This window comes from Cygnus olor, chromosome 4 (genome assembly GCF_009769625.2).
Source record: "Cygnus olor isolate bCygOlo1 chromosome 4, bCygOlo1.pri.v2, whole genome shotgun sequence".
Taxonomy (NCBI): domain Eukaryota; kingdom Metazoa; phylum Chordata; class Aves; order Anseriformes; family Anatidae; genus Cygnus; species Cygnus olor.
Genome location: NC_049172.1, coordinates 25287789 through 25306115, shown reverse-complemented (window position 1 = coordinate 25306115; position 18327 = coordinate 25287789). Strand labels below are relative to the sequence as shown.

Sequence of the window (18327 nt, the reverse complement as noted above, 5' to 3'; positions counted from 1 at the left end):
CTGTTTATAGAGAAACACAGAGATGCTTTAATCAAACACATGCAAACCCTGAATTTAAAATGCAATATTTTAATAGGTCCTAATAATCCAATGCACTTGGTAGTGGAGCTGGCCATACTGACATCATCTGTCAAAAATATTTTGCATTAACAAGTCCTTTGTTCTTTTCCCTAAAAGTTAACGGAGAAATACTTGTTTATCGAATCAGCAGCTTCAAATGTCGAGAGGTAACAGGGTAGTCTTCAAACCTAAAGTACAGGCTTAAAGACCTCTCCTCCCATGTTCTGGCTCCTGTTTTACATCATGTTCTTCTTTCCACTCTACTTCTGGGGAGCTAAGCTACTCCTTTCTCCAGGCCTTGTCTACTCTGCAAAAAAGCCTTTTTAACAAGGGCTGGCTAATGTAGAGAAAGGAAGCTGTAGTTTTAATGTATATTCACTGCTTTTTATAATATGCAAGATAATTGTATCTAGACTTACACTGTGATTTCTGCTCATGGCTTGCTACCTCATTTAAAGCACAGAAGTCAGATGCTACAACAGCAGCAATCTCTCTCTGTTGGCATGTCTATTTGCCAAAGATAGGTGCAGCACTGAAAGAGCCTTTATGTCCTTACTCCGACAGCTTCAATATAGAAGAGGGAGAACACATATCCATTAGAGTTTGTGTTCTCTGTGCTTTTACACCTCACCTGTTCTCTCTAAGAACTCTAGAGTCCATAATCTTTCTCAGTATCTGTCCCAGTGTGCGTTAGGATGGCATTTCAAGAAGTATGCATAATGATATACACACAGCATCCTATGCTTTAATTCTAAAAAGGCGTTTAAGATCACCACTAACCACCCTTGTTAGTCCATACAAACTCCTCAAAAACGTGCCTTTCCCATACACACATCTGTATGTACAAATGATAACATTTAAGGTTGGGCAAATAATCTTTGTATGTAGCAATTCAGTGCCCTACCCGCATGTGTGATAAAATGTCTCCTGTTCATCCCCAGTCTCCACAATGGCACAACCACAAATGTTGGAAATGTGAGCGTGTTAGGAGTGCTAGCTATTTCTTCTCGAGTTGTAGCTCATAACCTAACCATTTGAAATGCATTGTGCCATGTGACTGGAGACAAGACAGTTCAAATGCATATTGATGTATAAATGAAAATAGGCTTCTCTTTGCTCTGTTCCTGCTTTTCTTCCTTCTTCTGTGAAGGGATCTTAGGGGATTTGGCGGCAATGCAGTGCTGGTGTTCAGCAGAACATACCCTGTGGTTCTGGCAGCAGCTTGATGGCTCAGTTCAATTTCTAGTGACTGCCAAGGCCACACAAAAATGCCAGAGAACAAAAGCACAGACTTGACTGAAATGCCTGTAGTACAAAAAGAAAATGGAAAACAAACCACAACCCCTCTGCAGCTGACAGGAAGGATAAAACAAAAAAGGTTGAATTAATATGTAAGCTGAAAAACAAAACAAAACAAAATAACCTAACTCGAAGAAACTGTTAAGGAGCAGAGGGAGTGGTTTCCAACAGTGAAGGAACTAAATGTAGCTTCAGCACAAAGCTTTTCCAGAAATGTGTAGAATAAATTTACCACATAGTCCAAATGAATGAGACAGGATGGAGCAATGCCATCTAGACAGAATTATGAAAGCTCCTTAATCCAGTAAGTGTTCATTGAATGTGGAGTGTATTCTCTTTCATTTTACAATTCTGAATCCCATAAGTATATCCCAAGGATTAATGGTAATTGTTAGCATCTTCATGTTAATTAGCTCACACGCTTTAAGGACAGAACTGATGTATCATTTAATTTTGTATCAGGCCAATAATTTGTATTTATATAAAGTAAATTTAAGTGCACTGAGAAATGACTGAATGCTCATAATATTTGAAATAGATATTTCACTTAAGACAAAAAATATAAAAATAAAATCTTTTCCCCTCGTTATTCTTTCTTGTCTTTTTCGCTGAACAATATGAAAATGAAGGCAGAGTTGTTGAGAGCTAATTACATTTCATCCTTTTTTCAGTTAACGTGACTCTGTACTATGGGGCTTGGTCCTGGGTTTCAGCATCTGGTTGTGTATATCAAAAAGCTAGTATCTGATCTCTTCAACAGCAATTTCATTGCGTCAAAATAAGGAAATATACCCTAGAACTGCACTTGTCCAAGTCTTGGAAGAATATTCCTCTGAAGTCTGGTGAAGGCTCAGTTTCTTGGAGCCAATTGTTCAAACTGGTGCTCACATCATTTGCTCAATCTGCTCTTTTCTAAGCTAAACAAATGCAGTTCCTAAAACCTTTCCTGAAGGTGGTGTGGTGGTTTTGTTTGTTTGTTTTAATTTTCTCCAGTTCCTGTTGCTTTCCCATCTGTCTAAATCTTTCTTAGAACATGATGAATAGACTCAATTCCAATCCTCCAGATTCAAGAATAGAGCAGAGCAGCTTTCCCGTGTGTCTTACAAGCATGACTATTGCCCTTTTTGCAACGTTTTGTGCTGTGTTGTTTTTCATCCTGGTTTGGTTTTGGTGAGATACACAGTATTTAAGAGTGGCAGTGTTTACATTTGTCTAACATAATATCTCAACGATGATGACTTCTAAAAATTTTCCATAGAAAGTTACAAATACCACCTCAGCTGAATCTCCTTCAGCATCTAGCTTTTCTTTTTTAAATATGGACCAAATTCATTGCAAGAATGTCAAATGTGCACCTGCTTTCTATGTATTATATATACCAAATCTGTATGCAGCTCCATGCATGTGTGTAGGTTTTGGTTACTCTGTTTCTCTGTATCTCTTGAAGGGGAAAGTTGTTTAAGAAGTCCTCTTCGCTATGGAAGTTTCTGAAGGATTTTTAAACAGCTTAGCTAAGGTATTCAAGGAGAAATATACATGTATTTGCAAAATAAATATAACATTTTCCTCTTTTTAGTGGCAGTGGGCAGCCTGTTCCTTTTGAATAGTCCTCCAAAAATATCTCCATGACAGCAGTTGTACATAAACGGTATGACTAATAGTCACAGGTTAATTATTACTCAATTGTTTCAGTCTCAAAAATGAGATTTTCCTTTTAAGAATAAGTTCCACTGCAGATTGTTTGCAGAAGCATACGGACAAGACAGCACAAAGAACCTCTGGGTAAGCATAGTAAGTTAAGTACTTTCTAATTTTATGCACTTTGAACACTAGTTCAAACCTTATCTACAATGGCATTATTGTGTAAAAATAAGAATACGCATTGGGAAAGGGTGTGCCTGAGTCTTCAAGAAATATTGCTCCGAAGTCTGTGAGAGAGTCATTCAGAAATCATTTCCTCTTAATGCAGTTGATCTCACTTGCTCCAGTAAGAGGGAAAAAAAAAAAAAAAAGAAAAAAAAAAACAGACTCAACTTTGAACTTTCCACACTTTTCTCTCTCTTAGTTTCTTTGCATGAGACTATTTCATACAGACCTACCTTTCATTTGTTAAGCAGAGTATTTCAAACTTTGCTGCTTCCAAAGCTGTTCAAATAAAGAATAGGTCATTCCAGGAGCTGGTGCTCTATCCTGTAAAAAGTAAGACCCACCACATACATATATATAACTGAGCCTCAAGCCCCTCAGCTTCTAAGACAGTTGAATTCCTAGCTCCTTAATGTTGGAAGCTCTGTTCTGCAGCCTGGTTTAATGTAAAATGTCACTGCTTGGTTTTGCAGATTCGAAACGTGGCAGCCAATCTCTGCGTGGACAGTAAACATGGAGCCACGGGGACTGAGCTGAGGCTGGACATTTGTGTGAAGGATGGCTCAGAACGGACATGGTCGCATGAACAGGTATTTTAACAGCTAAAAGACAAAAGCAGTGTCAAATTGTTACATCTCTTTTCCAGTTTCTGAACGTTTCTCTGAGGTTTCCTCTTTTTATTAAGATAAAGCAAGGTGTAGAAATTATTTTTGACTGATTGCTGACCTTAATAGTTTTTTTAAAAGTATGCTTTAACCTAACCTCAGAATTTTGTCATCTGTGCTATATATTCTTCTGAATTTCCAACAGGAATTGTAATACCCAAAGAGCTTTGGGGTGCCCCATTCTACCCCATTGTGTCATGAAAACACTTTGATTTCACTTCACTTACCTGAAAATATTTTAAATATACTACCTGGGCATGTAAAGCTCTAGTGGTTGTCTCCTTTTATGCTTTCATCTCAATAAACACAGTAAGCGGTCATATGTTAAGTGAATAAGAAGTATAAGCGAGATAAATGGGGTGAAAGCCAGAAAGGGTTTCACAAGGATAAGAGATGATAAAGACTCAAATGTCCTTTTATCTAGGTAGGTTAGGAAGAAAAATATTACCTCCCAGGAGTATGGAGGAAAAGATCTCTCATTTGTACTCACCATGATTGTGAGTGCCATAGGAAAGAAATCATGACTCACTAGCTCTGGCCAACATGAGCAAAGAGAATCTGGACAAAAGGTACAACCTGACCATTTATTAGCAATTTTAGTGAACATGCCTTCCACACGGCAAAGTCACGGATTAGAAAAAATCACCAATGCTGAAGAGAAAAATTGACTTGGCAGTCATACATGGCACTTCTAAAGATATTAAAAGCTCAGGAGAGAGGAGTTCTGAGAGATATTTGAAGTGCTGAGGTCAAAAATCATTCTCTGAGGATACTGAGAAATGCAGGGGGAGGTGTGTTAGTGAATGAAGCTAAGAAGCTAAAGAATGATCACAATTTAGATAAGTGCCAACACAAGGGAGAGGAGATTGCTGAAAGAAGGCTTCTTCATATAGCTAGCAAAGGTAAAGCACAGTGATAGGGTGCTGGTGTAGATAAATATATATTTTATTTTATTTTTTATGAAAGACATCCAGTAATTCAAACAACTATTTAAAGGAATTTGTATGGTCCAGACCATCACTGTGGCCTCTCTAGTTTTAAAATCTGCAAACGTAAAGAGGTCCAAACCCTCATCAAGAACAGAGGGAGTCTTGACAAAGCCAGATATGAGGAAAGAGAAAAGAGGGAAGAAAACTGGATGAAAAGTTGTTAAAAGAAACAAAAAAAATACCAGGGAAGCAGAAAGAAAGGGAGGCTTGAAATATCATTTGAAGGAGCAAGTTCTGGTGAGGAAAGGGAAGGGACACAAAGAAGACCATCAGGAAGGACTCTGTGTTTCACTGCATTCCAGCACATCATGATGCTTGGAAACAGATTCAATGCAATAGTCTCATTCTACACTAATAACAAGAAGTGACTTCATTAAGATAAATAGGGTTAAGTTAACACAGAACAAGTTCAACCAACCTCAAAGTGCTGAGCCAGAACTATGAAACCTCCCAAACTGCTTGACGTGTGCCTCGAGGGAATCATGAATTATTTCTGTGAGGCTGGAGTAGAACAGCACGTACCTTCTCGCAGCAGAATAGCGTTCAAAACACTGCAAGGGAACATTTTTCTGAACAGCATGGTACAGTTGCATTGGACGAGGACTGCCAAAATCCAAGCCAAGCCATTTAATTCAATTTGCTGAACAGTTCAGTGACTTTTCTGGGTTGCTTAAGAGGGGCAGGAGCAGGATCACACAGCTGATTGTTCGTTTTTCTTACACATTTCTCCTTTTCCAAGAGCTACTGTTTAAAGTGTGTAATTCAGAAAACAAGCAGCAGAGGGCAGCTCCGGACAAGCTGAACACAAACGGGCCCCAGGGAAGGTTAACGAATTAGCATCGTTGGGAGCTTCTCGGTGATGACAACCAGAAAAGAAGGAGCTTTTCAGCTCTGACAGAGGAGGATGAAAATTAATGGCTTTAAAAGTCCCACACACACACCCCGCCCCATCAAATAATAATAATAATAATAATGCTATTTAACCCTCAAAATAGTCTGTTTTCCTTTGCTAACATGGGGATTGTTTGGATTCGTTTCTGGTGTGTTGTTTGTTTGTGGTTTTTTTGTTGTTATTTTTGTCCTAGAAGACAGGACCACATTCAAAAGCTGTTGTTCCAACTGATAGGAGCGTAGGTGCCATTAGTTTATCTACCTGTCAATGTAAATCCCAGAAATCATGAGAACTGTTGAAGAATCCCTAGAAGAAAATTAGGGTAACATAAGTATAATTTCACTTTCTCCTAAAAAAAGTTCACTTCACTTTCTCCTTTATTTTCTAAAACTAGAAAATAGAACTTTTAGAATAAAGATGATTGGCATAACATCCATTACTATATTACTAGGTAACTCTTTATTTGCATAATCTTGTTACTTTTAATATCCTATTGGTTTCATGATTAGTTTAGAAACAAAATGAAACTGATTGTACTCAAATATTCAGACTCCTAATACAAGACACATTCATCCGGCTGATAGATTTCAAGAGTGAGTCTGTGCAAGATACGGGTTTTCAAGATGCGAGTTAAGAAAGAAAGGAAAGAATTACAGAATCTGTGATTCTTTGAATCTCATAAACTTAAAGACAAAGCAGACTAGATAGTAGACTTGGCTGAAACTCAGAATTTCTATCCCATAGAAAATTACAGTATATGCAGATTATCCAGAGGAGAATTTTCGGTTTTCTTGTAGAAGAGAAATTCTGAAAATGTTTAATTTGGGAAGGTAAAAACATTTTGGTGATGCAGGGCTTGGATTTTTTTCAGAAACAAGATAGCATCCTTTCCCTTCATTTTCTTAAAGTTTTCCTCAGTGGAGTGACTGTGTGCACTGTTGTTAGCAGCCAATTTTCCATTGCTCTAGCTGTAGCTGATGCCTCTGTATCCTGTAGCTCCTCAGGAACCCAGAGGGCAAAATCTCAATTTCCACCCGGGCAAGCAAAATCTGCCTTTGTGTTAGTGACAGGTGGTAGGGAAAAAAAATCCCACAAAGGTATATTTTAGATTGGTTTATTTTGATGAAAATTTCTTGACTAGCTGTCCTTACTCAATCCCAAAGGCTACACAGTCAGGAACGTTACCTGCAGTAGATGTTAAGATCACAGTCTAATGAAGCAGCTCCCAAGGAGAAAGAAGGTGATCTTCTACTTGCACCCACAGTAAGCTGTGAAGATCAACTTTGTTAAAGAGTGTTTGGGAAGAAATGCAAAAGAGCTCACCAGCCCTCAGATAGCTCCTCCTTATTGCTAGTACCTTCTTGAAATTGTTGCTTACAAGATTTCTACGTATGCTAGTAGACACTAGCAGTGTTAATGAAAATATCAAGTATTTTACTGTCATATTTCAAGTAGTGTGGACTGACACTGAGCTGGTCTTGTAACTTGTGTAAATTTACAGGGAGTTCTTTGGAAAAATTTGTTATATGACTGGTGTAGCAGGTGGTAGTGCTGATGGTATCACTAGACAGAGTCACAACCCCTTGTGCTCCTTGATTCAGCCCCTTAGCAGCCCCCAGAAAGGAGACCTTCCACCCCAGAGCTTTAAAAGCAAACAGCAGGCAAAAGCTTCGTGGATGTCTTGCACCTTTTCTGGTAAATAGGACAAGAATCAGAAGTGAAGGTGATTGTTACTGAGCTTTCTGGAAACTTCCTCAGAATTAAAAAACAGAGAGGAAGGAAAGGGGCGGGAGGGTGGCACGTCTTGGCAATCTTCCACCTCCCTCTTCTCAGAACTACTACCTGGTTTGAGGGGAAACTGGGGCCAACCAAAGAGCAGCAAATGATGTGGTGGCAGGCATCTTCTTTGTCTTCTCAAGTCCTCCAGGCTGGCCAGGGAGTGAGCGGACAGGCATCATCTCCAGCCCAACCCAGCCAGTAGCTGTGCAACCCACCCAGCTCTGTCTTCTCAGAGATAAAAACTCAAGTCAAAGTCTAGTTCACAAATGTGACATTTTGTCTTTGTGCGGGGCGCATGTTGTCTGCTTAAATCTTGTGCTATGGCCTGAGCACAACGCTCGCTGAGGCCAGGCAGCAAGCAACCAACCAATGTTGTCAAGCTGGAGAGCGTTAGTGGTTTCAAAAGGGCCTTTGTCCTCTAGACAGTCCCAAAACAGTGGCTGTGTCAGGCAGTCATTTTTCAGGCCCAGTGCCAATTACAAATTAAGCTCTTCTTAAAAAACTAGATAGATGGAAATCTGTATTTTTCCAAGTTGTCCTGTGACAGGGCTAGACCTCATCAAAAGCTAAAGCACACAGGCCGAGAAAATACTTGTTTGCAAACACAGAGGATGGGGCCTTGTTTTACAGGGTCTGTGGTAGGACAGGAGGTGGAGGAGGAGGGAGGAAGGAGCCAAAAGCAGAGAGAGTTTCTTGAACTTGACAGGGAGCAGCAGCCCTGGAAATTATGAGTGAAAAGACAGACTGCTATCTGTTTCGAATGTGTTTGGAAATCTCTTTGCAGCCTTGTTTCAAATCTGGAAACGGATGGGAGTGAATGAAGGAGTACAGAGGGTTCATCCGTTTCTCATGAAGTCAGGCTCAGATGGCTCCTAACAGCTTGGGCCAAAGGAACAACATCCAAAGTGATGGATGGTGGCAGAACAGAGCGTTATGTGCTCAGGACCACAGCTAATAACACATAGCATTGTTACGCATTATGCAGAGGAAAGATCATTTTTATGTTGGCCAGATTTAGTGTTGAAGTACACAGGATTTGATGTGTAATGGAGAATATCATAGAATGGTGAGATTGGAAGGACACAGGCCTTCAAATTTTATCCATAAGTTTTAATATTTTCTATACATTTTAATATTAATTGTGTGTAGAGAGAAGTATAACCTTTTTTCCAGTCATTTTTTTCATTCTTTCTTAGTCCTAAAGCTGAGTTTCTGCCTCTTAACAAGGTTTGTTTTATAGTAGTATCACTGTGGAGAAGATGTACTTTTTAATTTGTAAATGCAACTGTGCTACAAAACATCAGGCTAAGAAGGAGGGGAAGGAATCTGTGTTAGTCTAATCAATAAGATCTAGTATTACAAGATCCCGTTTTTCAGTGGAAGGGAATAAAAAAACCCTAAGTGTTACCAAGTCAAGATTCTTGACTTTCAAACAGAACACAGCCCTGGCGGTCTTCAGAAACTACACAGGAGTGAGAAGGGCAAAGGGATACCCTGCATCAGTCTGATCTGATGTAAAAGCTAGCTTTAGTTTTTTCAGGTGTACTGATCCATTCAGTGCAGCAGTAGTCCCTGAGCCAAGGTCCAGAGAGCAACAGGAATGGCCCCTCAGCTCACCAGTGATGCACAGAACGAAAAATTTGGAGAGTCAGCCACTGGGAAAGATGAGAAAGGCGCTGCGAGAGGACCTCTCTTGCAAAATAGTCATGAGAATGAGAATATTGCAAAACTACTGTTCCACACCATTTCTCTAGGTATTTGTTATTCATCGCTTTGAGCTCCAGGTTTATTACTTGGCTGTAGAAAAGTAAAGCAAAAGAGAGGAAATTGCTTTTGCTGTTTTTTCCTTTAAAGGAAAATCATCTCAGGCTTCCCTTTTTCTAAAGATACAGCATTGTAGCTTTTTTTTCCTGTATCAAATCTTACTTCTGACTTTGCTTGTGAAATGGTAGCCTATTTTTCAGGGAGTCCATGATGCTGCTTCCAAGAAACATGAATAAAAGTGGAGAAAGACTTAACCTTTTAAGAAGCAGGAATTGGTTTGAAAATGAAGTTAAAGCTGTCCACTGCATTTTACTGCAGATAAATCTAAAATGCACTCCAGGGGAAAGAAGAAATGAGCAGGACACAGGGGCAGACTGAGCAAATGCTGACTAGAAAACCTACAGTACAGAAGTAAATAGGAAACGACAGCTGCTAACAGGCAGAACAAGGGCTTACAATGAGACACCAGGAAAAAAGTAAATATTCGGATATATGCTTGCATTCTGTGCCTGCAAACCACAGGAAACAATAATGCCTCTGAAATGCAGTATTTAGAGGATGGTATAGCATTGAAGATGCAGCATTTTAGAAGGATGTATCTCTGTGGTAGACCACAGAGAGAAAATAGCTATCACAATGAAAGGGTCAAAATCTGGGAACCACAGCAGGAGTATTCCAGATCAGACCCACATTACACTGAGCTTTAGTCTGGATTTGTAGAGACTGGTTCTAACACCAGGAAACGTATACATTGTGGGGAGCAGGTCGCTAGGGCAGTACTGAAACTACCCTGAGATGAGATAGCTGGGGTGCTGGAGGCAGTCTGAGCACAGCCTGTGGAGCTGCTATTCCGGGTGATGAGCCCGTGTGCGGTTCCACATGAGTGGTCACAGCTAAATGGTTTCCACTAGCAAAGTTTGCTCATTTAAGGAGAGCTTCGCTTTCTCGGTGTTATGCTTCAGTTTGTACTGTGGAAAAACAAGAGCCAAGCAGAAAGCCATGGAATAGCACTTACACAATAAAATAAAATAAAAACAAAACCAAAAACTTCACAGCTCTCAGCAGAGCTTCTAGGTAGCAATTTTCAAGCTGCAACCTGTTTTCTGCAAGGATTGGTCCACAGGAAAGGAAAATGCACTCTGCATCTTTAAATTTGATGCTGTCAGACCTGTCACCTTCATCTTATGATTGAACAACTGCAGTGTCACAGCATAATTTCAGACAGCTGGTGCCTGATTGAGAAGAATTCCTCTGTTAACTGTGAGCCTCCACAGTTCCTCTCAGGAAGCAAAAAAGAGCTGTAACAAGCTGCCTGTAGCTCACAGATTTCACGATAGAAAGACCATCATTTAGTGTGTGTTGTTTGGAGAAAAAAGACAGTCAAGAGAAGATACGCTAACAGCATCCCATATAAACAGAAGGGAACTGTTCATTAAGCATAGAGAATATTCTGGGATGGGAAGATCTCTCTAAGTGAGTTCTTCAGACCCAAACAAGAGCTAGAGGAGTGTCAGCAGCAGAGGCTTTCTGAGTCCCTGGTATCTGCAGATCTCGTGTGCACCAGTGTGCCTTTAACTGGGGTAACAAAAGGCTTAACACAGCGTATTCCCTCTCCTCTTCAAAGCACTGTGTCACCAGAGATTTTTCCCTTCCCTGCGATAAGCGGCTGATTGTGCCTTCCTGGGGTTACTCCGCATTGCTGTTGATGCACTTTAATTAAGGCAGTTGGAATCACTGGATCATACACATGTAGTATCTCACTTAATCAGAGGCTGTGATGTACGGAGCAGGGCAGCATGCATCGAGCTTTGTGCATCTGTTTTTAAACGTTTCCCACTAGTAACAGATTAATGCATTGCCTGATTATTTTTCTAGCTCTTCACCTTCGGCTGGAGAGAAGACATCCGCCCTGGGGAGCCACTTCACACCAGGAAGTTCTGCTTTGACGCCATCTCGCACAGTAGCCCTGTCACACTGTATGACTGTCACGGGATGAAGGGAAACCAGCACTGGAGCTATAGGAAGGTCAGAATCACTCGGGGTCATTTCAGAGGTTCAGACTTGAGTCTATATTCAAGTTAGTGCAGGCTTGTGTTTTCCCATCAGAGAAGTTGTGTTTTAAAATCCACTCTGTTTTATTCCAATTTAATTTTGTGGTAATCTCTCTAGAGTATGTTCCTGTTGAGCATTCAGCTATTTAGGTCAAATTCAAATTCAAATGGATCTGATCCAGCTCAGAGGGTGTCTGCATTGGATCCATTCCCTGAAAGGTGTTTTACCATTCTGGCACTTCAAGACACTTGTGTCAGTTTAGCAGAGGCACTATTGGAAGTATTTTCATCCAATGTGACAGCATTAAGAAATGCTGCTCATGAGTTAAATATTATTATTCTACTAAGTTTTATGAGTGGAAGAAATATCTCCCTCAAAAAACCCCAAACCAACATTAAAAGCACTGCTGTAAGCCCAAAGATGGCAGGAGTTTATAAATTAAAGATAAGCAGCTTAGACACTACTTTGATGTGCCAAGTTTCAGCTCATTTTGATAAATCGCTAAAAATGGGAGGTCAGTCTAGGAAATGAGAGAGCCTCATTTAGGGTTAAAAAATAATAATAAAAAAAAAATGTCCAAGTAATGCTACCAAGTTTTTTTAAAAAAATGGTTAATCAGTAAGTTGCCTTGATAAAACATTTCACTAATAAACACTGTATTCCAGGCAGAATAAGGACATACATTTCACTGAAGCACTAAGGACTTCCTCTCATGCATCCTTCACTTTTCAGTGACCACTATGGCTTGTCATCCTGGGACCTAAGTGCCAGGAACTGGATTTTGCCACATAAACCTCAGTAGTGCTTTCTAGATTGAAATGATTCATAGGAAACTAATTCAGAAGCATTAAAAATAGTTTTGCTCATACTTTTTTTGCTGATGCTTTTTCTACCTACATATTAGCCTGTGCCTTTTTTTTTACTGTATTTATCTTTTAATCAGAGATGCAATGCAATATTTTCCAGAAACATGTTCCCTTTAATGCTGAGGTATTGCTTGTAATAAAGTTAAAATGTATGGGCCAGATATTTAGAGGACATAAATTGTCATGGCTGTATTGCTGCATATCTGGCTTTGTAATGCCATTATAATACCTTCTTGCTTCAGAACCCTTCCAATTTATCTTTTTGCTTGCCCAAGCTGTAAGAAAGAAGCTTTCATACCTTTAGCACTTCATTGGTGCCTAATGTAGCTGGTTCATAAGAAAAATGCAGGTCTGGAGCTGCCCTCTTTGTGGCTCATCACCTTTGATGTGGACAGTATACAGCAGATAACCCCAAAAAAATGACATTTGAAAAAAATACACAGTGTGAGTTCTATTAAATCCTCTGCACAGCTTCATTCTTCAGTTCCAGAAGGCTGACAGGGCTCATAAAAATTCTGAATGCAAGGCAGGCATTTCCATCTCAGCAAAAGACACCACAAAATTTTGTGATGATGGAAGTACTGACACAGTCCCAACTATAATAGTAACCTGACAGCAAGCTGATTAGTTTGCATGAGTACTTACCATTTAACTATAAAACTTCAAGTAAAGAAACTGTAGTTGATTAGTGAAAATATAATTTCATTATTATTATTTAAGCTTAGTTTTAGTTTGGCTACACATTAAGTAGGTTTTGATTGTTTCACAGTGTCTATTTCCTTAGATACAGGGTAGATTTATAGTAGAGATTTTTGGTGTACAGCTATATCAAAAAAAAATCTGAATGTTATAATCCTTATCTAGTTTTGGAGCATCTAGGCAATGGGATATATACTGCTTCCCAAGGAGAAATAGACCAAACAAGCAAAAGAATGCTTATATCAGTTTAATGCTTCTATAATAGAGCCCTTTACCTAGAAGACACTATGCGACTAAAATTGCACCTTAAAAAATAGGAGTAATAGTCTGTGGTTAAACAAGAAATGTCTCCTTTTGAAAAAGAAGAAAAGGTCAGCAAATGTGTTCTGTTCTCTGCATGACTTACCAAAGCCATAGCTTCGTAATGGTCATTTGTTCATCTTGCCATTAATTCTTCCCATCTATTAGGAAAAATGACCTTGTTTGTCAGAATCTTATAAGATGCTTAATATAAAGCATTCCTTATCATGCTGTCATGCCATTCCTATAAAACTAGAAGATGAGTTTTTTATTAGTTTAAGGGTCAGTCTCTTTTCATGATTATTTGCATCCTCAAGTCACTGGTGAGCTCTGAGCAAGTAATTGAAAGTCTAGAAAGTCTGTGATACTAAGAAATTATATTTTTCTTTTAGTCCAAACTATTGGTGTGTAATAAAACAGCCAAGTATACCCTGTAAGAAGTGATGAAGTAGCCTGAATCCAGGTAATATCATGAACATCACTGTGGATTAGAAAATAAGAAAGTGAGTTTAATACTAGGAAAACAATATTGACACCGTAATGGGGTTTTGTAAACAATTCTGGGAGCAATGGGAGAAATCTGAAGATATTAGAGATTTTGGAAAATAATGGCTTTCCAATCTAAAGCCATTTCCTTGGCTCTGTTTACAATTCCTAAGCGTGCCAGAGATGAAGATCAACAGTGTCTACAAATTTCCATTCCTCCCAGTGAAGGAATAGGCCTCAGGTTTTCAGCTTAGTGTCACTCTGGGGTAATACATCAGTTCTGATAAAGTATGATTAAATTTATGTGCCCTAGTCCCCTTAGTACTATTTGTAGAGCACAGGTATCCAAAAGAGAGCCGATTTAGTAGGTCTTTAAAAAATTAGTTATAATTGTGCAAAATCAGTTCCATTATACTATAATTTTATGCTGAACGTAGTGATTACAATAGATGCTAGACTGACAACGTCAAAAACTCTGCCCAGAATGGCATGGTTTGTTCATACTTTCCTGACAGCTTCAGGGACAAACTGTAAGAGTATGTTCACTCTTCACTCAGTGGGCCCATAGATTATTTCCTCAGACAACCAAAGACATGTCATTGTGATAGTGGTTTTTATCATATGGACATCTGTCCTGCTGAAACTGCGCTGGGGCTACTGACTAATTTCAGATAAACGATTGCAGCTACCAGCTGATAATGACTTCCAGTTGCTGTTGACCTTGGCCATAGTTATAGCAGTGACCTAGAAGAAATGAAAGGCTCTGTGTCCTATTACCAACCCCCTGAACTGCTGAGGCCTATTATCTTATGGAGAAGTTTCTCCTACAAATAATATTCAGACTTGCCATCATGCAGAAGAAAAAAGAAATCACTCTGCTCATTTCAGATGTTAGAAAAGTCTCCACAAGGGTCCTTGTGGCTTTTTAATATTGGTGTAAAGAGGAATTTATATATTTCTCTCAGAAAGTTCTTCTCTGGGATGCACACAACTGTTACCCCTTAAAGTCCTCAGCCTGTTTCCATTGAAATCCATAAGAACAGCAGGCTTTGACCTTAGGTCAGTGTAAGCTGGAGATGATAAATTAATAGGCCTTTATACATCGTTAAGTCAGCCAGAAGTTTTCCCAGAGTAGTAACTATGTCCCTCTTCTTGAAAGACGCTCTTCTCTCCTAATAACCAGACTTGCTAAAAGAAGGCACCAACAATGCTTCATTCAAAAATTGCATCCCCTGGCTATTTCTGTGAGAAGACAGACCGCCAGCTCTCTTTGAAAAGGCCGGAGTGTTTTTCATAGCACACTTTTTGCAATGAAACAGCTTCCTTTCTTCTTGTACTAGCTACTGTATTAAAGCTTCTAGTATTCCATCTTTAGCTTCCTAGCAGCTTGGCTGACCTCGTCCCCAGCTACAATGCGAGGAAAACCAGACGTCACCTTCCTGCGAGGCCCCGCAGCAGGCGGTGAAGCTGTGCCACATCACTGCCCACTCCCCATTTCAGCCAGTGCCATCCGTTGGTCACACACGGACCGGGAGGAGCTGGTGAGGTGAAAAAGGGCACATATACCACCCCAGAGGGTGCTTGGGAGCTCTGGTAGGACCGCTCGTGACACACTGAGGACATGACATAGAGCAAAATGGGCCCCTACCCGCCCCATCCACACAAAGGCGGTCAGTTTGGTTTAGTCCTGTTGGCTTTGACAGCTTCCCTCAGACTTACAGTCCTGTGTGTATGTGTGGTTAGCAGCTTCGTCGGGGTAAAAGTTGGAGGTGAATACTAGTGTCTGTGACAGGCAGGTCAAGCACCATCACCCTCAACGAGAGCACAATGACGTACTTTCGAAATTGCTCTTTGTTGCATATACTAAATATTGAAAAAGGATATTGTGCTTTACCAGTGTTTCACACCCCTCAGAATCAAATAATTTATTCTTTCCTAAATTAAAACCAAAAAAGAAGCAGCAGCTTTCCTTTTCAAAAGTGGCTTCTATTTCTTTTTGGCTCATTGTGTTGGTTTTGGTTTTGTCTTACTACTTTTTTTTTTTTTTTTGAATGGTGGGGTATTTTTAGTTCAAGAGGTTTCTGTAAGATTATCGCTCAGCACCCAGAGTGCTCCTGTGAGTTTTTAATCAACTGTGATTTGTCAGGTAGCTTTCTTTTTTCCTCTTGCAAACTGGGCAAGCAGGCACATCCTCGATTACTATTAAACTACCGTCATGTTTGGCATGGAGGAGGTTGGAGCCTGCATGTGGTTTACTGAGAGTAATCTGAAATTCATTTCAACAGATACAGTAACTGTGTTGTATAGTCCCTGGGAACTTCAAACCAACCAATCACTCCCACGTCTCTCTCTCTCAACCACTTGCTTACATGAACTAAATACGTTGAAACTCCCCAGCAAATACCAGTTGCTTATCTGGGTACTTTCTGCTTTACCAAAGATTCACAGTAAGGTTATTAAAAATTAACTCAATTTTTGTGAAGTAAAATTAATAAAACTAATAATCATAAAGATCCCTTTTAAAACAACATAATCCATACTTATCCTCCCAAAATCTCCATAGGGAGCTAAAACAGTGTTACAATTTCCTTCTTAGGAGTAGAGAGAGAGTACTTCAGTGGCTTGTCTTATCAAGGCTGCAGGCAAAGTCTGTGTTTTATGGGGTGAGAACTGAGATCATCAGTCCTGTGTCTGTCTGTCACAGTATTCCAGTTAATATTCATTACTGACATCTTCATCAAGTTGAATAGTACCCAGTTCCCAGACATATTGTTACAGATCCTCCTGCCCAGAAGCATGGTAGAAATTGTCAAAAAACAAACCCAAGCAAAAAACAGACTTTTCAGGTTCAGACATTTAAGTGGGGCCCAGGGAAGCACATGATATGCAAAGATTACCTAAAGACATTCTATCTTTTCATTGTATTATGTAGTTATTATCTAAAGACCAGAAGATGTCTTCTCATTCTTTCCTGATCCCCAATTTTTTGGAGAATAAAAACCCAAGGAAAAAATACTAGATTCTCTACAGCTTCATAAATTAAGCTGTGGTTATTACCGAAGGTTATGACACAGAGTATACAAAATCATTTCAGACAGGGTTGTGTTAATCCATGTTCTGTAAAATGAGAACACTTCCAATTACTTGGCATCTGCTACTTAATTGTATTTTTTTCTCATTCCTGTAGGACAAAACTTTGTTCCATCCGGTAAGCAGCAGCTGCATAGATTGCAACCCAGCTGAAAAGAAGATTTTCATGAACAGATGTGATCCTTTATCTGAAACTCAACAGTGGATTTTTGAACATATTAATACAACTGTTTTAGAAAAATTTAACAGCAAGGCCAGTTCCTAGGGAAAAAAAAATGAACACACCCAGTTACATACAGCCTGCAGACTACATTTTCGCCAGCATCTGGGTCAAAGGAGTCAGGAATTAAATTTCCTAGATCCAGGAAGTCTGTCCTGAGGATTAAGAAAATGCCACAGCAAGAGCCAGCAGGCTGTCCTTGTGGATGTACAGTATCTGAAGAACTTGGCTAGGAGCCTCACCGGATGCTGCTGAGAACTTCAGGCTGAAAACTCCCTTGCTGGTCAAGGGAAAACTTTGTTTAAGAACTGTTTAAAAGTACTCCAAGTTAATAAAGTAAAACAAAACTCTAGAGTTTCTCAGGTCAAGTCCTGCCGTAGTGAGTAGTTCAGAACAGATGGTATAATTCGGGATGGGTATATGGTGTGCATGACGGCTACAGGAACCTGAAGAAATCCCAGGTTTTAGAACTAAACATGCTGGTGGAAGAATAATGATGTCCCAGCACTCCCCAGACAAGATATATGCTCTGTTGATATTCTCTTAATAAAAGGTTGGGTTAAGCAGGTTTAACCCTCAGAACTGCTGCAATTAATTTTAAATACCTCCCTTTTACATTCCATTCATTACCAAAATAGGAATGGTAGAAATCTTAGGGTCTAGAATTACACTGTAGTGAAGCATGAAATAAACTGTAAGATTTTGTCCTCATATTTCTCCCCTCAGTTGGGGAAAAAAAAAAAAGGTAAAGCAATCAAATTTCTATACATGATATATTTAGCAGTTGTGATTCAAATCCCATTGTCACACAAGGTGAGATTTTTTTCAGTGACAAATATAACATCAGCAGCTGCAACATAATGGAAGGCTTGTGGACTAGCTATCTTTTCTCAAGGTAGACTCCTTACCAAAGTATAAATTAAATTTAAAATAGGAAGAAAAAAAAACGTCATGAGAGTAGGAAATAATTGCATACTGCATGCTGAACTAGGTTAGTCAAATTAATATTGGTACACTGCCATCACCTAAAAAAGTGTTGACTCCCCGTAGTGCTGCTTAGATCTTGCAGAGATCATATGTTGTTCTTGACAGATATGCTTGGAGAGAAAAATCGACATGAAACTAGTTGGGTGGTTTCAGAGTTCTTGATGAAAACCATGAGGGAAATTACATGAATCTTAGTTATCAAAGAAATGGCACTGTAGATCTTATGATGGAGGAAAAGAGGAGTGCAAACAAGTTACATGTTGTAATATTTTGGTGTTTTAGGCACAGACACAATTTAGATTCAGACAGATTT

At 39.4% G+C, this 18327-nt stretch overlaps 1 protein-coding gene across 1 annotated transcript in view; it reads left to right on the top strand.

Moving 5' to 3' along the window:
- Positions 1-17974, top strand: part of GALNTL6 (polypeptide N-acetylgalactosaminyltransferase like 6) — a 457489-nt gene extending 439515 nt beyond the window's left edge. The window contains 3 exon segments of the mRNA XM_040555653.1: positions 3699-3815; positions 11190-11339; positions 16905-17974. Of these exon segments, the coding sequence (XP_040411587.1) occupies positions 3699-3815; positions 11190-11339; positions 16905-17072 (435 nt within the window). The 3' untranslated portion in view covers positions 17073-17974.
- Positions 17975-18327: the final 353 nt, after the last annotated feature.